Source organism: Synchiropus splendidus, chromosome 6 (genome assembly GCF_027744825.2).
Source record: "Synchiropus splendidus isolate RoL2022-P1 chromosome 6, RoL_Sspl_1.0, whole genome shotgun sequence".
Taxonomy (NCBI): domain Eukaryota; kingdom Metazoa; phylum Chordata; class Actinopteri; order Syngnathiformes; family Callionymidae; genus Synchiropus; species Synchiropus splendidus.
The window spans coordinates 19981987-20004992 of record NC_071339.1 but is presented as its reverse complement, the minus strand read 5'-3'; the positions used below and the strand labels follow the sequence as shown (position 1 = coordinate 20004992).

At 42.0% G+C, this 23006-nt stretch overlaps 1 protein-coding gene across 3 annotated transcripts in view; it reads right to left on the bottom strand.

Annotated features, from left to right (window-relative positions):
• Positions 1-5324: 5324 nt before the first annotated feature.
• Positions 5325-23006, bottom strand: part of tox2 (TOX high mobility group box family member 2) — a 122846-nt gene continuing 105164 nt past the window's right edge. The window contains exons 5-10 of one of the 3 annotated variants that reach the window (XM_053867450.1): positions 22089-22376; positions 20354-20584; positions 12080-12160; positions 9179-9589; positions 8967-9109; positions 5325-7944 (exon numbers count right to left, since the gene is read on the bottom strand). In XM_053867450.1, coding sequence (XP_053723425.1) covers positions 7902-7944; positions 8967-9109; positions 9179-9589; positions 12080-12160; positions 20354-20584; positions 22089-22376 — 1197 coding nt within the window. In that variant the 3' untranslated portion in view covers positions 5325-7901. Of the gene's footprint in view, positions 7945-8966; positions 9110-9178; positions 9590-12079; positions 12161-20353; positions 20598-22088; positions 22377-23006 lie in introns of all 3 variants that reach the window. The other 2 variants (XM_053867449.1, XM_053867451.1) reach the window with 2 other exon arrangements.

The following is a 23006-nucleotide window of genomic DNA, read 5'->3' as shown; positions in this document are numbered from 1 at the left end:
TCAGACAGAATTCTAACAGGCATCAGCAGCCTCTTATCATTTCACTTGCAAGTGTGTAAAATGAAAGTCTGGATCATAGTGTTTCCAATCCAGCCATTTCAAGGGTATTTCATATGCCTGAAAATAAAACACCTTCTAAAATACCATATGAGCCTTAAAACCTGTAATGGAATGTGTTTTACTTTGTGGCGGGAAATTGTTTCCTATGGTTTCATAAAACAGTTCGCGGACAGACATTTACGTCATTATTACTATTTTTATTAGCTTTATTCATTAGAAAAAGAGAATGTATTATTTGCCACTATTAAAGAGTAGCCTATCAACTCGACGCCTTGTTCTGAAAGTAGGACGCCCTACTTTTAGGCAGGAGGCTGCAGGACGTCCTATTTTTCCTCCACTCTTTTTCACAAGAAAAGAGTGAATGTAATGAAAAAATGATTTGCCGACTCATGCCTTCTTTCGCCGCCGCCATGTTCTCTCACCGAACAGATCTGGAAAATGGAGAGAATCAAATTTCATTGGTCCAAATTCTGTGACGCACCATGGAGCAGGGTTGCTGATTGGTGGAATATCGGAGGTCTCTTTTGAGCCCCTGCAGATAAGTCAGTTTGATATATACATATAGACTGTCCACATAAATTCTAAGCCAAAAGCCTGGTCACCAATGACTTCCCATCATCTCCAGGTGCAGGTGCAGGCACGCCCTGTGTTGCTGGCAGATGATGGCGCCCCCTAGTACGCTCCCAGCAAGGAGTGGAAATCCTTTGGTAATTTATGTGCTTGCTGAGAATTAGAACATCCATTTGGAGTCTCCACAGATCTACCATAAAAGATGGACTGAAGAATCTAAAGATTCATGTTCTATATTTTGTGATATATATTTTGATGTTTTGTTAACATTAGCATAATCTTTTTTGATGAAAGATGTCGGTGAGTCTGGAAGACTTATGTTAATTTCTCTCAAAATGTTTTCAGTTTCTTGTGATAACCACTGTGAGAACAAGTCAATATTGACACTTAAATTAACTTGCTTGGTCATATTGAAAACCGCTTCATCTGAAGATGTTTCCGAATGACTGTGAGTGAAACCGTCATGTGCAAGAAGCACCTGAGCCGACGTGAAATGCAGACAAGCCCTATTGCAAAACAACAAGTTTCAGGTGTGTGTGTGTGCAATGTTTAACACAGTCCTCATAGAGGTTGAATTTGCAGATAATTTTTTCTTCCATTTCAGAATTAGAGCGTTATGGGTGTCGGGTTCAGACTTGTTATTCGGGAAAAGGGTAGGAATTATTGCTTTTAAGGCAGTAAAAGTCAGTAAAACTGGTTTTGAAAGAAAAAGGAAACCCACTTCTTGTCAAAACCGCCCACATTTCCTGCTGTTAGTCGTTCCACCGCATTACCAAAGTTGCAAGTTTTGCTGAGCTGGTTATTTCTTTATTCAACGTGAACTTTTAGCTCGGCAGACGTCACCACCACCACCAGTTCGTCATAGAAACCAACTCGCCCGATGTCCCGCTGCATTGATTCTCATGACATCAGAAACCGTGTTGGTGACTTGGTCTGTGAAAACAATACGGAGGGAGATGAACGGCGGTTGGTGATGGCAGCTGCTAACCTTCACAAGTCTGGTGTGTGAAACTGCTTCATCGGCTTCTTTGTCAACAATGATGTGATTTTTACCACGACAATCTTGTTATTTGATCACAGCAGTGCCATGCTCTTTTATATGCACCTTTATGTCATTGCATACACTAACCATTATATTATGACCACCATCTTTTTAATTAATCCAAAAATCAGAACATGCATGAGACAAAAATGGACTTGTCAGGTCTCATTTCACTGATGCACTGTTTCTGTCGCTCTACATTCACTGCAGCCATGTGTGCACAATGAAGTGTACGCAGTGTTGCATAAAGATGGTATGGCTGTGCCCCATTTCTCCATTCATTCACACTTGTTTTTGGCCCTAACACTCGGTTTTGCACATTCGAGTCTAAGTGTAGTGTGTCCGAGGGTATTCGCCGTTTACCACTTGAAATAATCCCTTCAAACCGAGGGAGTGCCGGAGCTGACTCGAATATGAAGTGTGGATGGATTTCCAGGATACCAAAGTACTTTATTTAAAAACGATATTGGATAGGACAACACAGACATTTTAGTAGCCAGGACTACGTTTGTTTACTTTGTTTCGTATCACGTTAGCGAACCAAATGGTCAACTGTGTCCGACAACATGAACAATACAGCATGTCTGTACAACAGTATGCTTTTATTTCTTCTTAACAAACAGCAGTCGGCTAGCGTCCTTGCTAACGTTAACATCCTTTTAACTCCTAACCTAACAGATCTATCACCCGCCACATAGCGGTGAAGCGGGCTTCGGCCCCGCCCATTTCTTTCTCTGTTGATTCACCAAACCAAGTGAGATGGTCAGCGCCGATGCAAGAGGTTGCAAAAATGTTGGAGCTGGCATTTCCAAAACGTGTTCATCACTCAATATGCAGGAAACAAAACACAGCACAGCAGCCGATGACACGTTGTCTTTACGCATGACGTGTTCACTTAAAGCGTAACGTCATGAAGTGTTGTCCCAATTCTTAGGGACGTCAATTCACTTCACTTGGTCGTCGGAGGGCACTTCATAGTGGAGGGCGCTCAAAACCAAGTGCTAGTGTTAGGGGGAGAAATGGGATAGAGCCTATGTCGAACGATAGAGTCGCACCCCAAAATTAACTTGTATTTTCAAGTCCAATCATTTGTGTACAGGATCATCTCAGGCCTGAACATTTTGTAAACAAATATAACAAAGCTTTTTTTCAAGATATTTTAAACATACAGCACAATTATTATTATTTTGTGGAATAAAAAATGAGAAGAATCCTACTTGACAAGGAAGACCTGAGACCTGATATGAAGTTTCTATCGAATGATTGTGAAGGTGCAATATCGAATGTTTTTCTCCTGAACGGCATGTGGCCCCTAGGTGGCACTGTACCCACCTCTGGTGTAATGCCTCATTCAGGTGTGTAGTAGTTTATTTACTAGGTGTGTACTAGTATTTATATTTATTTTGTTGCTGTATGTCCATACTGTGCTTCCAGCACCACCAGCCTTCATGTCTCCATTAGGCAGTAGAAGACGGTATTCAAAATGTGCCATCTGACAGTGACTGGACGACTGGTTCTGGGACGACTCTGGCTCAGCTTGTTGATAGGTGGGTTGTCTAACATCCGGAGGGTTGGCAGTTCGAAAACCCCTGTGTCTCAGGCGCTGTAGCCTACTGCCTCTGTTGTGATTGTGGCATGGATAGAAAATGTTTCTTTCTGTCTTAAAATATAACTATTTACGTCTTAGTCATAGGAGAAAAAGTGTTTGCTTTGAATGTAATTGGGTGCGAGTCATAACATCAATGCATGTTGATTTTTTAATATAATAAAGTAATGCTCCACTACACAAACATCTCAGTTAGTCAGTGCACTGATTTTTTGTAAACAAAAAAAAAATGACATTAAAAAAGTGGTGCCATGTTTGCATAATGAGACGACATTTAAGATTTACACTATGGCCCAGGTAGTTATGTAATTGTGTTACTCTGTAGTGTGCTCACATTATCTTTTAACATCCTGTAACACTGTAGACAGAAACAGGAAAGAAAAAGACAGGATCTGTAGGTCGACTTTTTTTTCGAGGGACTGTGGAAAAGTCTGCGTAGAAGAAGAGCACACACAGCGCATGAGAGAGGAGACTTCACCCCATCACTGAGAGGGAAAACAGCACAATCACAAAAGCAGATATTCAACTTGTGTACACAAAGCTGAAAGAAACAAGCCCGAGCTGCTGCGGCGCCGCTTTCATCCGGCTCAACATTAAGAATGTATGACTGTGATTTTCATATAATGTGTGTCATATCACAAAGTGGCAGGTTTTCCAATTGTCCAATAAAGATCTATCTGCCGATTCAATGCCAGCGCTGAGGCGATGTCAGGCAGATGTAAAATGAATAAAACATTTGAATGGAGGGAATCGTGACAGTTTCATTTCAATCTCTCTATTCTCTCTCTGTCAGAAAACGTCTTAAAAGACTTGTGAGCAATTGGGGCAAAATAAGTAGTTGGACAGTTGCCTGAGTTTCTGCGTGTGTATTTGGTGTCTCTTTATCTCACACTCCACGCCCACGCTGCGCCGCCTTCTCCAGCAAACATTTTCATGCATCTGCTCGGTAAGTTTGGCAACATTCACGAAATCTGCAGCGAAATGTTTCAGAGGCTAATTGGACATCAGCGTCCAAAAATGGGTGTTAAAATAGACGCAGTTTCAAACCATTGGATGGTTAAAATCTGAGATGTGTGTGTCCGAGAGAATTCTCTCAACTGGGACAAAGATTTTCAAATAATGTGGTATTATTTGTTGCATGAAAAGTAAAGCATTTACTGGTGAATTTATTGCAAAATGAAACTATTGTGGATCCAGACTGATATTGTCAGTACAACTTCAGAATTACATGTTTTAAATGTAACTAAGTGAAAATGTGCCTTTTCAAAACAGTTTCAATTTTTTTTTTTTTAATTCTAAATGTCTTTTTGTAAGCTATAATAATATAATGAGACATGAGCAAAGGAGGTGTGCGTGAAATGTTTGACCCCAAGTGACCCTGAGAGATTCACGTAGTGCTGCGTGTTCACTGAGTGGTCCAGGTAGGTTAGTCTCCACTAGACAGTGTGGGAACCCCTTTCCACAAGCCTGTGAGAGTAGTGCCCTTTCTGGGGAGCAGAGACTGGACAGACACTACTGTAGCGTCATGAACATACAGTGTGTTTGACTGATTCAGTGATGCCAGTAGAGTGAGTGAGAAGCTAAGCACTCCATGAAAACACTTCATTTATATTTGTTTAATTTTGTTCGCGACCCTCAATTGCAACGATTACTGCGGTCATACCTGGACTCAGCATACTATAAAGAGTCTGGGTCGAGTCGGTTGCTCCACCCATTTTGATGGACCCTTAAGTGGGTATGACTCAGACCACTTATCAGAATCACGCTTTAATATTCTCAATCTAAGTCAGAAAGTGAAAGAAAAACAAACTCTTCCAACTGCCAGTTAATAACAAAACAACAAAATAATACCAAACACTGTGTTGAAACCTAAACATGGATTTATTCTTTTCCCTTTTGCAAGTAATAGAAACGAGAGGGAGGGGAGAGGGGGTTATGAGGGCTGTTTTTTTTTTTTTTTTAAGTCTACCTGTGACATTATATATCTTTTTTGTAGTAAATCTCATCCATTTCTCCCACCTGGCTCTTTTCCATTTAATGATCTGCAGGACACATATTGTGTATTCAGTTTTAGATTGAACTTTATTGGAAAAAACACACCAGTGAGCACAGATTTAATGCAAGACCGAGAGTGTGAAATACTCTTCTGAAATCCAGCTGCACAAGGCTGTTAAAATTCACGAGAAACACTCGACGCTGGGCTACACGCACACACACACACACACACACACAGTCATGAATTGGGTACATTCTAACGCCCTCTCTCTCTCCCTCACACACGCACACGCACACGCACGTCGTACATGTAATATTAAAGAAGAAAAAAAAGTCCCAATTTGATCCGATAAAAGTGATATTTACAATCACGTGACAGCTTAGTCGACCTCGACAGGCCATTCATATTAAAAACAAAACCTTTTTATTTCTTTTTCTTTACAATGTTTTGTTTCCCTCCATCCCAAAGTCTAACTTTGAAGGCAAAGCTACCGAGACATGGAGGCCTGCTTCACCGAACCTACAAGGAGTTAATATTTCTCTACAGGACAAGACAAATTTGCCAAAACGAAACAATTTAGCAAGCTGGAAATAAATAAAGCGACAAAATATGAGCGTTACGGCGGCGTATTGGGGTCACGTGATGAAGAGTTCGATAGATTTACATCGAGTTTGAGAACTAATTTCATCCTTTAGGTTGCATTTTAGGTCGACTTCCTGATTGTTTTTTGCATGTCTTCATCAGTTGGCTGTAACACGCCGTCGTAACTCATACATTCAGTACTCAATTGGGAACTTAAATAATGCATGAAATAAAGTGGTAGAAGGGAGTCAGCTATTTTTTTTTTCTCTGAACATTTAATTTGGCTTTGCTACCTCAGAATGTAGAGACTTCTTTATGACATCAAGTTGTAAATAAACACGACAATTCATTGAATCCAGTTGACTAACTTCGGACCCACTTGTATGTCTTGTTAAGAACTGTTTATTTGGGCTGCAAGTGATGAGTTAAAATAGCGTTGTGGATTGACTCAAATGTATTTTCTTTTTGGGAGAACATAAAATGAAACAGGTGTCGCGTTCATGGATTTACTTAAGTGTACTTTAACAGCATTAAAATTAACTATACATTGCCAAGGTTCGGATAGGTCAGTGAACGCAGCATCAACTGCAGTGACAGTTACGAACAAGAACACCGGCAATGAATTTTCAACAGCAAAATCCGTTCTTTGCTCGTGCTGTTCCTGTCCCGGAACTGTCCTTCAGAATATTTGACGATTTTCATTCACTACTCATTGAGCCTTGAACTCACAACCTTGCCTAGCGGTGGTGATGGGTAGATGAAGCTTCGTGACACTGTACTGAAGGGTTGATGAGGCTTCATGACACTCTATCGAAAGGTTGATGAAGCTTCATGAAAGAGTGTCCTGCTTTTCAGAGGCCACCAGGTGGCACTGCCTGCTATTAAGGTTTGACCTCAAAAATTCAATTTAACCCCTCATCATTTCTAAACCCAGAGCGCCATCTAGTGGCCTGTGAGAAGTAGGACACTGTTTGATTCACCCCTCAACACAGTGGCATGACAGCTCATCTACAACATACTGCAGAGCTCAGGTGGTGATTTTGGTGTGTGATGTGGATTTTGCAGTTCAAAGCTAAGTGAACACATGTCGATGTAGTGACCATTTGAAAAACTGTTTTCCAGCAAGTGGAAATTTTAATGCTCATAGTAGGAATGTGTTGAAAGATCGGAAGGTAGATGATGCTTCAACTCTCGTTTAATGCCAGTTCTGGTCTTTTCAAATATCACAGTTTTAGCACTTGATACGGCTGCATGATTTAGTTTGACACCTAAAACACACAGTACTGATATGGTTCTGGTTGAATAAAACAGTTTGCGTTCTTACTTTTTATGCGACTCCTCATTTCTCTATGAGTAATAATGTAGATAAATGGTCCGTGAATGCGTTTAAGAGGTCAAACTTTTTAGAAGCTCCTGAACGACTTGGTAGAATTCATAAATACCTTGAAACGCGATGTTCGTCGCCAGGACATGAAGAAGTCTGTACATTCAGTTTAGATACAAAAATGACTCAATAAATCTTTTGATCTTTCACGAAAATGTGTTTTCACAATATATTTCTGATAGTAAGTATTGAATGACAAAAATAAGCGCAGATCAACAAAGGTTGGAAAAAAAGAAAATGAAAAACAAGGGGCTTCTTTGCACTCTCCGTAAAGCTGGATGGGCTCCCTGCAACTTTAGCGGCGATGACAACCATGATGAAGAGGAGCCTTATAAACACAGCAGAAGAGTTTGGAGGAAGGGGCGGGGGGCAGAGGGGGGTGGCGTTTATAAGTGCTTGGCAAAATGAAACAGCGAGAAGTTTGCTAATACATTGAGTGGTTGAGACAGTAGTCATCTAGTCAAAAACTCTGGTCACAAATCCGCCTAGAAACCGAAGGAAAAGACTGAAAATTCCGGTTCTTGTCGTATTTACATGAATGTGCACTGTATGTTACGCTGTGCATCAGAACAGGATCGGGGGTGTCCGGGGGTCGGTGGGGCGTGTGTGTGAGCGTAGACTCCTCGCTGCTGTGTTTGTCGACTGAGTTTGATCTTCAGTTTCAGGTGAGGTAGAGGGGCTTGTCCCTGCCTATCATGCTGCCACTGCGGGGGAAACAAAACAAACAGACGGGTGAAAGGTCAGAGGGAGAGCAGGGGAACAACAACAAAGATTCAACAGCGGCGTAATCGCCACACTGACAGATGGATTCTGTGATTTAGACAAATGAAACGTTCAATCGGCTCTCCTCGCACTGCGCCCGGAGACTGACAAGCCATTTAGTACAATAAAAGTGAAAACTTGCGCTGGGAACATCTGTTTTTTTCCCACTGCTGTCTGACGTTGAGGCACATGACAAGCTCTATTATCTCACCATTACTGCTGCAGCTGTCTCCCTGCTACGGGGGCGGCCATTTTTAACGTCACGCCAGCAGCAGGACAGACACCTGAAGGGGCTCCATTGATCCTAGAGGCCGATGTGTGATACAACTCACTGTTGAACTATATATATATATATATATATATATATATAACTAATATCTGACATTGTTCCTGTGTAGTGTCTTAGTATTATTGTTATGACTGGTATCGGTAAGTAGTGGTACTGGGAATATATTTCCCCAATTTTTTTCAGTTATTCGTGGTTTTATTAATTTATATTTTTCTCTTTTATTTTTTAATAAGACACAATGTAATCGTGAAACGAAAAGGTGTTATTATTATTTCAATTAGTTCACTTGAAAAAATTTGTATTTACTTTACAGAAAAACAGCCATTGTAGCTGCTTTTCACATTTACCATTGAGCAAGTGCTTATTGTATTCTCCGGAAATAATTTTGATTTCAGATTGCAGAAAGTACCTTTGTTGCTGTTTAATAATAATTGCTGTTGGAATAGTAAATATGGGGTAAATAAAGAGCAAGAAAGAAGTCCCATAAAAGTTAACAGCATTCTGGAGCTTCAATTTACATTTTCCTTCATTCTTTACTTGACAAACTTCTCCTGAATGAATTGGTAGTTTTAGGATTCAAACCTAGCTGAGTATCGCTTCACTGGTTGAGGGTGATGGTGGATATGTGTTCAGATGTAGCCACAAACTCCTGCCATTTGACGGGAGAGTCCTGACCTGCAGTGGCTTCCACACTCCCGATTACAGTATTCACCGTCCCATTCGTGGCTCTGGGCCGGTCCTGGACCAGGTCCAGAGGCTCCTGGAGACTGGGAGCCCCCGATACTTTTCTGATACTCTGACTGGAGGTGGGCAAACCCCTGACAAAAGAAAGAGGATGAGACAGAGGAGAGGCAGGAGAGACAGAGCCAAGAGAGGCCATGGGTTACCTGCTGGCCCGGTGGAGGGGAGTGCAGAGAGGCCTGCAGCCCCATCTGGTGGGAGATGATTGGCTGGGACTGGACCTGCTGCATGCGGATGGGCTGGTTGAGCAGCGAGCTCTGGTGCAGGGAGAGCTGCTGGTGAGGGTGGAGTGGGGGGCTGATCTGGAAGGAGGAGGGGGGAGAGGCACTAATGCTGGGCAGCATCTGTGATTGGCTGAGCGTCTGGGACAGGGCGTGGCGGGGGGCGTGGCCCGCGTAGCTTTGCAGGTCCGAGAGTGGGAAGGCCCCGGGACCCAGGTACGGCGACGATGGCTGAGGGGGAGGGGGCACGCTGTAGAGTGGGGCGTTGGCTGGCATCATGTGTGGAGACGTCTGGCTGGTTTGGACACTTTTCGTGTCAACGGGGTCATTGTATGTCTGTTGAGAGGAGATGACAATCGTGAGATGGAACGTCGCTGTCATGAAACCAGAACCCCTTGGCACCACCACAGATTGTATGGTTCAGTGGCTCAGCTCTTTTGACTCAGGGATTCATACTTCAAGCAAGAATCAAAGAACAACGGCCTCTGAGTTGGAGAAGCAAATCAATATTGATTCACGTCTTGCTCGCAGTCATTCGCTGTAAAAGCATATTTTGAGACATTATTTCCTGTTTTTAATTCATGGCGCGTGTTTATTGGCAACGACCCAACACAACTGACTCATTTAACCCTTTGTAAAATCTGCGCAAATATTTGAATAATCATTTTCACGGTGCCGTTACGTCAATATAGAACGTTATCACACGAGCGACGTTTCCCGTGGAGTCTATAAAAGTTGGTTTTCCTTTGACACGTCGTTAAAAATACTTCAGTATCGCTCATTCAGAGCTCGCGTCCCGGTGCAGATCCTCTTCCCAAACAAGTTGCTTCAGGCACAAAAAGGCAACAGGTGCATGGCAAAGATGCTTCTGAAAGACGCCCCAATTACCTCCAATTCCATCACCATCAATTTACTTTGAAAAGATTTCTTTGCTGGTAATTTTGAAAAATAATATCTTCTGGATTCATTTTTCTTTTTTTTTTTTTTACTGGCAATCTACCAACATATATATCAATCAAGCGCGTCTTAAAGCGCTGGCTGACATGAATGTGTAATTGCAGCAGAAACAAGAGAAGAGAACGCGGCTTTATTTGGAAGTGTTCCACGCTGAAGAGGCTGATGAATTAACTATTCAAGCCTTAATCAAGGTGCTTGTTTTCGGCCCGAGGAGGAAGTGTGGAGGGCTGCGGGGGGGGGTCGGAGGGGGGAGAGCAGGAGTGGAGAGGCTGGGTATATGCTAATGCAATTTGGAGTTGTGGTTTTTGGACAAAAACAATGCAGAAACAGAAATGAAAGGTGGTGCAGCCCAGATTGAAAAAGGTCCTGGATGAGATTGGGTGGGGGGTCAGGTGGTTTCAGGTGATGTTTCACCCAGATAGCCGTAGACCAGAGACAGGCTGGAGCTGTCAATACCCTTGTTGGTGGCGGTGATATTTAGCGCAGCTGGGGTAGCAGTGATGTGGTCTGAGGAGTGATGGGGTTGACACACGCAAGGTCTTAGATCCTGTATACTAATCCATCCTAATTCTATTTTTGGATAAAGGTAAGTGAACACCCTATTTTTCATGTGAAAGATGAGTTGCATTAGCATGTCTTAGCCCGGACTAGCACCACGTGTGGTGGCACTACATCCCTCCTTGCTGTGGTCCAGACCAACCTCATCCCTATTCTGTCCATTAAGCGATTAACCTGCACTTGTCGGACATTTATACTGTAATTGACTATATCATTGTGAGATTGTTAACGTATAAACATCTCGGGAAAACAGTCTGACGACGCACGTCTGAGAAAAGTGAAACGTATCCGGTGACTTTTGTACCATGGTTCTGCGGGTTTAAATCTTTCATTGTTTACTTAGATTTTCGCTGTTGTGTGTATGTAGATCGGTGGTTATGATGTAAGATTTATTTACCAGAGAAAAATGCTATTCCTCGTCATATTCACCAGATACATACGTGACGTGCAGCATGACCCCGGAAACATTTATCACATTTATATTATTTTAGCTTAGAAGTGTGGCTCTGGTTTCCAGGGGACAGTGACAGCACAGACTCGATGGGAGTATTGCGATTTACTCGCCTCACTTCACTAACTCCTCGGTGAGGAAAGTCGCTAGCGGCTGTCCTAGAAGGCGCCAAATTGGCGTATAATGGCCACATATTTTGACAATTCATTTGTAGCGGGCTCACAGGTGACGGTACGGCTTGTTGAAGACGGCAGCAGTACACGGGGAAGGACAAAAAGTCGCTAGATTTATCGCTAGTCGCTTGTTTTGGAATGTCGTCCGATTTAGCAACAAAGTCGCCATCTTGGCATCAATGCGCACAGGTCATGGTGCAAGTCAGAGATTAGCTTGAGTTAGCAGGCAATAAACATCAGGTTCTTTCAATATAAACTAAAATGAAATATTTATTGTAGTAAACACATGCTTTGTGCCAAATTTCTGACTTACTGCTGTCAAGCTAGTAAACTGTGACCTAATACAAACATGGCTAACATATCGGTTATGATTCAAATAAGTGGATGCAACTACACTGAAAAATCCAGCCGTGGTAGAACAGTGACTCGGTGAACTCCAATAAACATTATGTTTTCATGCGTGGACGCGAACACATTTAATGAGCACTTAAACGCACAGGAGCAAACATGTAGTTGCAAATGATGTGTGTTTAAAGTCGACTCCTCTCCTTTCCCCGACACATATTTGCTGACTTATGACCCAATCGCGCAGCTTTGTCTTCAGAATATGACTGAGAGCAATTCTGGCCATCTCATTTATCATCGCCGCTGACCCATGTATATCAGAGACATGACCCCCGCTGTTACCTTGGAAACCAGACTGGCTCTGTAGGCGGCGAGGGCTTTCAGGTACTCCTTCTTAGCAGCCTCCGTTTTCCTCTTGTAGCTCTGCAGGAGCAAACAACAACAATTGATTACAAGGTGAAGCCAAAGGCTAAACTGATGCTGGTGGTTCGCCTCATCTGGAGCCGGAGAGATTTTGTGGCCGCCGCGATTGCTTGAAAATGATCGGCGCGTCAAGTTTTAAAAAAAGATAATTGTGCTGCTCAAGTACTTGGGCTAAGTACCAGCGCCAGCGGAGCCGGAGATAAATCAGAAATGGCCACAACTCAGCATTAGATGGATGCTATTTTACTTGTCGCTGCGATACAGAGAATAATGCTAAATATCTTGTTTCAGCAGGTTTATAAAGGAAGTACAGGGGAAACACCATTATTTTGTCCGACCCCTGTACTTATCAACCTATAGCAATCCTTTTTTTTTTTTGACAACTGTTATTTTAGTTTGAGATCATGGCTAAAACATGTAGCTACACTTGACCTTCCTTATATAAGAAAGTTGCTGTGTGTTGAGAGACTTTTAGATCCAATAAGAGATGCGATTCTTGACTGCCTGCCAACTGTAGATATAGCAGCGTAGAAAAGCAAGACTAGGGGGTAACTCAGTTTGACATGAACTACACCTTATTAATATCATTTTGACTTATTTTATTCTATCTTTAATTGTCTTTAAACAGCACAGAGCCTTAGCATTGGAGCACGAAGCAAAATTAAAGTAGAGGAGTTGTGATTTTCTGGTGGTAAATATTTGAACGTTGAAGAATTGATTTCTTTTAAAAGTGCGTTAAAAAGGCCGCCCGAGCTTCCGACATAAAGGAGCCAAGTGAAGAGAGAGAGGCTGCTTGTGTTGCTTGCTTTTTCGCTCTCATCTTCTATTAAAGCTGCTGCTCATCTCTTAATCAGAGCTGATGTCCCTGCAAATCACTCAGATGAGGAAGAAGAAAAAATAGAATTGAAAACAACATTAGCGGAGAGGCAATCTCCGGCCCCCCTGAATGCACCTTAGATGATGCGTTAAGACGGGGAATTTGAGTTAATGTCATCATATGTCACTCACTGGCTCTTTGCCTTTTTGTACAGCAGCGTAAACAAGTTTCCCCGACCCCCCCAAAAAAAGTGGCACCTCGGAAAATCGATGACAAAGAGGACTGAGATCGCATCTTTTTTTTTTTAAATGAAGGTTGCATGTATGGATGCTGGCGGGTAATTACCGATCCTCCCTGAGAGATTGTGTGTGGGGTCATTCCTTTGAAAAAAAAAAAAGAGGAAGGGTAGAATAACCATTAAGCATTCATGTGATATCAGTCGCGCAAAGGCTGGCAGTCGCTAACACACACAGAGTCGATCGAAAACAAACAGAGGAGCAAACAAACAGAAGAAGAATACAATCTCCTGCTCAAACAGCTGACGTTGATCCTGCCACTCCTATCCATTTACAATATGGCAATTTCTGCACAGGCATGACGACACATATACAGTGGGGAATATATTTCGAGAATTCCGCTGCTGCTTAGCTTCAGACTAAATGCGCAAACAACTTACAATAGCGATGATTTAAAGCAAATAACGGGGGAGAGAGGACACATCCTTGAAAAAGTCGCATGTGTTACATTGTAATAGCGACAAAGAACAATGCTAGCTAGTGCCTCCACGCTCGGAGCTCATCAGATTGTTTACTCACTCTAGATATTTCACCTTTAAACTGTTTAAACTGCATCTTTAGTCATGAGGTAAACAACACATCCTCCAACCTGACTGGTTCATCGCTGTCTAGGGGCGGGGCTAACAGGCATTTCCGTTTATGTTTTTCCGTTGACAGAACCCTTCTGTAGCAACTCACTGTTGAGGTTTGGGCCAGTCATCGGTGGTAAAGCCTAGTAGACACCCCCCCTCCGCCTCCAAGAAAATTTAGAGGAAGAGAAAATAATTTACAGGTCCTGAATTCTTTATCTGTCACTGCGAGATTCTGCCAATAAAATAGTACCTTTCATACTTCAGGTAGCTCCACGACCTGCAGTGAACCACGCACCGCCATACCTTTGTTGCCAAAATGTGCCCACACCCATTCATCACCGTCTACAAACTTTTAACAAGTCTAAAACACACTACATGAAGTAGCGAGAAACACAAAATAATCTGAAACTGAAAACCGTTTCTAGCTTGATATACCTCAGTAGACCAGAGTCTAGCTTTGTATTTTTAGTAGGGGTGGGATTCGATTAAAAAAATTAGTCCTGTTAATCTGTGATTAATGAATCTCAATTAATGGCATGGTATATAAATATTTGCCACCAGAAGCCACATTTTTCAATTTGAATGAATTTGGCATATGACTGAATCAAATGATAGACCCATACATACATTTAAACAACAATTTTTTTTTTTTTGCATCACTGACAATAGCACAATAAATCACGATGGTGTCTATATTCAAGTTTTTATATCGCCTTATTTCAACTAAAGCTCTTTTAATGTCTTGAAAATATTTGTATAAGAATTTCAATGTTATAAGAATTTCAAATACATTCAGAGTAGTGGAAACCCTGACCATTGTGTAGTGAAAAACATCCCTGAACAAAAGCAAACAGAAGCTTTAGTTTGCTTTTGTTCAGGGATTCCTCCATGTTTGTTGTTGTTGTTCTCATCCTAGCTGCCACGTGTCTTGTGCATCAGTGTGATCAGTGGACCAGGAACTCCTGCACTTACAAAGGTTCCCTGTTGTCTGGAGAGCAAACTGTTCATTTCAATTATTTTTTTGTTGTAATGAATTAATCGTAACAATGTTGTAATTGTAGTTCAAGTCCCACCACTAATTTCTAGCGCTTGACAGCACCTTTAAAAACAACCGAATTGTGAATGAAATATTGAAATCAATATTTTGTAGCTCAAAAAGTGAATAGAAGCAGCTGCTTATATTGAAATAGGATACACACTGTAGTTGGTTTGGAAATAAAGCATTTAGCCACTATTTAGCAAGATTTAATATTGCATGCTATTGTGTTAATTTCACTGGAAGGAACCAGCCTTTTACGGTGCAAAATCTCATTGCTCAGCGCTTAAACATTGATACAGCCACAGCACAAATGAAGCCCATAATATTCCCAGCAGCTTTCATTCTAAATTAATTTGAGCACAGCTGATGATTAACATCATTTCTCTTAAATAAACGAGCGAGCCTAAGGATGTCTCATTATTCTGAACGTGAGTGGAGGTCGGAGCGAATTAAAACCAACACAGTGAGCCAGCGACTGCCTCCACCTCTCCATCCTGACACCGCGGGGTCCCAGCAGAATTAGCCTCTAATTGTACCTTAATGAAACGTCCTTGTTTGATAACCAGTTAATTACAGGAGACAATAACTCGGCGACCTGCTGACACTGACGGCGGCGATTAACATGAGGGCTAAACAGGCAGCGGAGGCTGGGGGGGAGGAGGTGGGGTGGGAAAAAAATGGGACCAAAATGTGAAAAAGTGAAGGATAAAAGAGCAGCAGATAAGTGAGGATACCAGCAGAGTCCAATAGTGTAATATGAGTGCTGTACTTACTGTGGTCACAGTCTGGGACAGTCCTGAATGAAGTGCCCTGTCATGCCATTTTAAATATGGATCCTCACACTATTTCACTCGAAAATTAAACTGAACAGCAACAAGAATTTAACAAAGAAAAAAAGTCACTGAAGAAGATTTTGACCGACTAAATCTCTCTTTCCTTCACCTTCACCTTCACCTTCTTCTGCCGCTTATCCGGGGTTGGGTCGCGGAGGCAGCATTCGGAGCGAGGAAGCCCAAACTTCCCGGTTCGCACAAACCTCCTCCAGCTCATCCCGGGGGATCCCGAGGCGTTCCCAGGCCAGACCGGAGACATAATCTCTCCAGCGAGTCCTGGGTCTTCCCCGGGGTCTCCTCCCAGTAGGACATGCCCGGAACACCTCCCCAGGGAGGCGTCCAGGGGGCATCCGGATCAGATGCCCGAGCCACCTCAACTGGTTCCTCTCGATGTGGAGGAGCAGCGGCTCCACCCCGAGCTCCTCCCGGATGACCGAACTCCTCACCCTATCTCTAAGGGTGCGCCCAACCACCCTGCGGAGGAAACTCATCTCAGCCGCTTGTATCCGCGATCTCATCCTTTCGGTCATTACCCAAAGCTCGTGACCATAGATGAGGGTGGGAACGTAGATCGATCGGTAAATCGAGAGCTTTGTCTTGTGACTCAGCTCCCTCTTCACCACGACGGTCCGATACAGCGACCGCATCACTGCTGCCGCTGCACCAACCCGTCTATCAAGCTCTCTTTCCATAAATCAGATTTTTCCTTTAACTGAACCGGGTTAAAATGTTAATGCAAGCGTGTGCGCCACGTTGGGCTGAATGTATAATTCCGATAATTAAGTGCTGCGATTATACAAATGTTCGCTTCACCTTTGACCTTTGCATATTAAATATAAACACATGAAATGTTAATTTTGAAGTGTTATTTTTCTGGAAGATTCACAACCGCCATAAGCAAATGGAGACGCGCATTAAGCCGGGGAACCAAGAATAAAGCCTTCAAATAAGAGCGTAACAATGAAACTTTTGATGGCTGGTCTGTTCGTGGCAGCCGTAAACACACCTGTGTTTAATGTGTTTATCTTTGAAGAGCACTCCAGCTAATTGGAACCAGAGGCCCGGTTCTGAACTGCGTATAGGGGGCCGCTCTTGTTTACATTCTCCTGCTGCTGCTCGGCTCCAGCAGGTCTGACTGGAGCCGTATAGAACACACCTCAGCCAGAAAGATGAGGTGAGGAATCACAAATGGAAAAATGTGCACAACAGATTTTGGGAATGTGGCTTGTACAGGTATCTGTTCTATCTTTGGACTGTGGACTTTGGACTGTTTATGTTATCTAGTTCATATTGTTTGGATTTTCTCAAAAAAATGTTTATAATATTGGAAAAAAATGTATTGCTCTCTATATATTTTATCTTATAAAGCTGGGACTGAAGAAACCAGCTGTAGTAGGAGATCAGAATTACGAACAGCAGATCAGACTTTTAATAAAGTTGGCCTCCAAGTTAGTTTAATTTATTGTTTCCATCAATGTGTTGGTCAACAGTGAACAATTCTGGGTGTCTACAATGTGCACAATAGCAAGTCTAAAATAGATACTGAGGATTATATAGATGAAGTTAGTCAAAACAGAGGCTCCTAATAACTCTGTATCGTCTCTGTTAATGGATTTGATGAATATTACGACTGTCTTTTGTTAGAAGAACTCCTTGCCAAAAGGGTTGAGAAGGCTCATGCTGTAATGAGCGTCACCTGGGAACTGAATTCATAGCTAGCACTGAAACTAAACACTAGAGATTAGAATCTTCCGAACCACAAAGAGTTTTTTTCTAAATCGCTGGATGGAACACTAACAAATGGAGGGCACTGGCATCCACGTACTTTCTCCCCTTCTATAAAGACCAGATGTGGCAAAATATATTCAAAACAAGAGGGGTTCTTTTATGTCCAGAGGTGTCTCATGACGTGAAAACAGGTCTTTTTTTACCAGTCTAATTGTGATCATTTTTAACTGGCGATATTTGCTTCACTGACCGGTGACCGGTTTGGTAAGAGCTAATGTTGAAGTCAAGACCGTGTCAAGACCAGACCATACTGTCCAAGTCCAAAACCAGTCAGGATGGCAAGAAGAATTTCAATACTGGAGAAACTACCAGTTTCTACAGTTCTTGAAGTATTTTTGACCGCCACTTATTCTGCTGAAAGAATCAAAAATGTGTGTTGATATGACTAATAGACTCATGCTTCTGTATTCTGTATTCAGTTGGAGCTCAGTCTTGGTCTCTGTATGCTCCAGTCTCGACTATGACACTAGCCACTAAGCAAGAAGCTAGTCACTACATGTCCTTCAAATGAAATGAATAAAAACAATTCCTGAATTATTGTTATGGGCAAAAAAGTAACTATAAAAGTATGCAAAGTTTGAATTAGTAATGCTATTTTTTTTAAGCTTCATGCTTAGACAACGCAGCAAAAAGTCCAAAAATAGTTTTAGTGATTTATATAATTTTTATTTATTTTTTTAGGAACATGAATAAACCAGCACATGATGCTATGGATCTGTGTCTTTTTAATGTCCACTACAGTGTTTTCCATCCAAGTCTGATGGATTTTACACACGGTTTGTTCTTCCAGTGGGAATAAAATCCACAGAACACCATCAAAGCAAATATTTCTGAAAGGCTCTTCCCTCCTATAATGAGCAGTGACGCTGCTTTATCCATTAGCTGAGCCAGGTGACATTTGTGAAAACAATTAGAGCAATCCAGGGTTATTGCCTAAACACTGTAATAGTACATTACATTTGATAATGACATCATTACTGCTAGTTAATTACGTGTCCCGTGAGGTGGCACATTTGATTTAACGGCTGGACGCACAGACAAATGAGGAGCGGTGGCAGAAACAGAAGGAGAGGGGTGTAAAAACTGAAGGTGAGAAGGAAACGGCCGGACAGCGAAGGGTTAAGAAGCACCAACAATAACACTTCAGGAGCAGATGTCCTTGAGGCAGAAGCAAGGACACGGCGATTGCTAATCTTGTATTCGCAGCATGATCAAATCACCAGGCAACAGATATAAATAAAAGGACAGGAAATGAGGAATTCACATTCAAGGGTGTCAGCGGGCAAATGAAGATTCATGGTGAAGAGCCGCGGAGAAGGCGGCAAAAATTAACTGCAAATAAAGGGGACAGACAGCCGGCAAAGTCCGGCGAATAAACCATGTTTGCTGGGAGAAAACACACACACACACACATCTGTAGAGGTGGGGAGAGAATGGGCTGCACTTTGTCATGGAGACAGGTGCTTTTATTTGACAGCCAATAGTCTGACTCCTGACTGGATATTCTTAAAATATGAGTCTGCGCATGATCATCAGACTGTCTCGTTTCCTCTTCATTTCACACCATCATTTGTTACCCAAACACAGCGAAATGGCTTTTTGTCTGTTGATACTGAAAGTGAATTACCAAGCCAACAGACAAGACGGGCAAACAGCTGCAGTGAATTTAGCCTTAGAATATGTAGGGGATGAGAATGAGGACGAAATCAGCTTAGAGCAAACAATTCTTTGACTCTGACATCTCATAACTGTACATTAGATTTGGGTGGGAAATTTGTTGATGTTTAATATTCTCAATCGGAGGGCTACTGTAAGTGTCCGCCATTTGTTATAGAGTCAGGTGCACTATCGTGAAAGATACTTTGAACGGCTATATATATATATATATATATATATATTTGTGTGTGTGTTATAATCAACAATACTATTTATATCTATAATGCTACAGTACTCACAGTACTCATGAGGATTTTTTGGGTTATTTTATGACTAAGATGACAAACTGTGGGTTGTAACTTGCATATTTAAAGGTAAACAAAAATAAATAAATGAAAGTTTATAGTGTATAATTTCACTGTTACCGTTTCTATTTTGTGGAAAATGCCTTTAATTTTATCAAGAAAATGTTGTACTGTCATCCATGACAACCTCCAATTGTTATCATTTGCACTTGCATAACATAATACGCAAGTGCAAAAGAAGGCACTCCTTTTTTAACCCTTCATTTCTTACCAACATCCCAAATTTCACAGTGTAGTTCTAATTTTACAGTGTACTTTGTCCAGCTCGGGTAAAATGTGTTTTGTTTTTAGTTGTTTAACTGGTGGATACGTATGAACTTTGACTTTTTTTCTTAAAAAAAAAAAAATACAACCACTTTATTCCTATTTATTTTATAACAAAACTATAATGGGTTTGTTTTTCTGTGGAATATGTGTTCGCATATCAATCCCACCTTCTGATCTTCTATATTTCGACATACCTCCTAACATGGACACCTTGACTGGTCTGTGATGGTTGTTACACAGACCTATGGTGATTGACGTCAGTTTCTCTTTGCAACGTCAACCCTGCTGAACCATGGACACTACCAACTTTCACCTTTCAGTTCAGTCATTTTCAGAAGCCAAGGATCCTCCAGTAGCTACCACAACTTATGGCGTGAAGAATTCCAACAGTTTAAACTGGAGTCATATTTCATATGTTTTATAGTTAGGAAAAGTTGGATTGGCGCATCACTTCAGGTGCTTCTTCATTATGGTTTAAACCGCTTCATTCAGTGGCAATTGTAGACGCCTCTCAAGTCTATACAGTCCAAGTAAGGCCATCATATTGTGAAGACACCCACCTGTTTCTGTTCCTCTCCCAGTCCATCCCACATGGAGGCCACTATCTTGGAGACGTCTCCGAATGTGGCGTTGGGATTCTGGCCTTTGATGGCGGCCTGGGTGTCTCTGAAGAAGAGCGCGTACGCCGACACCGGCTTGGTCGGCTCGTTCGGGTCCTTCTTCTTCTTCTTCTTCTGAGGTTTTGGTTTAGGCTTCATCATCTCTGACAGCGGTCGTTTCTCACCCGTGATCTGAAAGACCATCAACAAGGAGCAAAAACAAAAACAGCTTATTGACACGGCACAGACTGCTGACATGGCTCCAAAGACGACACAGGCTTGTTTAAATATTGCAGCAGCGCTTCTTCAGTGCCAGTTTTTGACAAGAGTGTCTTTCAACAAAGTCTTTTCAACACATTGCCTGCGAAAAAATACTGTTACTTGAATCTATCAGACCTTTTCAGCTGTTCGGCGAGTCATAAATACTGACTTTTCATGCTCGAGGTGAGAGGAATTTTAAATCACCTTCTGTATCTGCTCTGGCTTTGATGTGCTCCCGAAATGAATTGGAGGAGCAAATGGAATTACTGACTGATAGGAGAGATAGAAATCATTTTGATTCACACTCGCACACAGACACGCAGCTGCAGCTGTGATAGCGAGGAAGTATTTTTAAACTCAAAAATCTTGTGCATGAACCTGCCTCCAGATGTAACTCGACATTCGTCAATAGAAAATGTGTTGACAAATACTGACATAACTTAGAGAAACAAATCGAACTGTAATTCATCATCATTCGTTCTAGGTTTGCTGAACATCATTTACTGCATGTGTGTGTTTAATGATACATTACATTGATGCTCTTTGAAAACTATTAAAAATCTTTGAAAATGGATGTTTAAGAATAACTGTTTTCCCCCAAGATGTTATTAAATTTATTTATAAATTTTAAATTAAATTCCAAGGGAAACTTAAATGATATAAAAGTATATACAATAACAGTATATATCTTGACAAAAAAGTGTATTAAATACACATGTAATTTTAAATGAAAATACTTTAAAATAAAACATGCAATATCGAAATTAAGGGCAAAAATGACAATCTATTTCCTTCTTATATGTGTAAATAAAATATCAAAATGCTGCAAACATTTTACAAGTGAACAAAGTCAATTTTTGGGGAGTTTTCTTCCAACCAGCATTCATATACGACCATCAAATATTCTGTTTTTGAATGTTCAATAGCTGCCAAGCTTTAGGAAAAGGGCTTATTACTGGTACTTACATGAAACTAGTAACTAGAGCTGTAATTTGTGATTGTGTTTTATCACGTCTCTAACCATATAAGGCATGAAGTTTACCAGGGACGACGGGCATTAATATAGTTTGAACCTCGAACAACAGGGCGATGAGACCCTATCGGAGTTCTACCCTTCAATATTCACATGAGGACAAGCACAAAGCGAGACCCAGCGGACAGATAGCTCTTTGCTACCTAGAGCTAAGAAGCTATTGTGCCATTTTCCCATGCAGCTCATGCTGAATGTCATTGTGATGATACTGCACCACTGCTCTCTCATGCGCTCATTGTTTTTTTTTTTTTTTTCATACAGCACTGCAGATACATCAGGAAGAATTGGAATGCATAATACGGGGTGATCTAGAAAATGTGATTTAGCCGCCTTTGACATGCAAACCATCTCAGAACAGTAGCGTCTGTCGGCACCAAAACGCAGAGATGCAACATCCAGTACCTTAGAATGAGGATCAGTCTCCTCTTCCTGATTGGAGCTGGAGGGGGAGGGGGTGGCCGATTTACTCCCGGGGGGTGAGGGGGAGCCGTGAGGCAGAGTGCTCCGGCTGACCTGAGGGTTCAGCTGGGAGAGCGCGCTCATGGGATTGGTCAGTATCGGAGGTGAGGAGTTAATCAGAGGGTGGTTACGGGCGTGGTCATAATGAGCGCCATCTGGGTGCTGGTGGTGGTGTTGCTGTTGTTGTTGGTGGTGATGGTGGTGGTGGTGGTGCAAAGCCATCTCCTGCATCTGGGACGAGAGAAGAACACCAGCTTAGCGATCATCTTCTCTGAGTGTCGTCGGTGTCAAGATCATTTCGCTAAAGGAGATGACAAGTGTTGGTCTGAGAGATGTGTGTTTCAGGTGCTACTGACGGAGGTTGGCGAAGATGGACGCTCGATTCATTTCAATGATGACTGAAGCGCTGATCCTTCATTCACTCCTCATTTCAAGCAAAGCCAGAGTAGATGGCTTCAAACCCAATATCTTTCATCCCAGTCAGGAGTCAAATATCAACAAGAAAATGCACAAACAAACCTATAAATAAATGTTGTTTTGACTTTGCCTCGAAAAAGTCTGAGTGAGAAGAAGATCTAGAGCGGTGAAAGCAGGTGCTGGCCGGTGACTCCAGTTCAGCTCCAGGCCCAAGAATCGTTCTGTCAATATTATCGATCAGCAGGAATGTTCCCACCGCGAGCGCCCGAGGAGCGAACTATTACTTAGTCCAGGTTAAACAACTGCTTTTGTAGCACGGCCTCCGCAAATAGAAGCAAAAACTGAAGCTGTCAGCTGAAAAGAAAAAAAGAAAAAAACTCCTTTAATTTCATCAAAAGCTTCTCTGCAAGATTCATGTGGACAGAACATGAGCAGTGGACCACG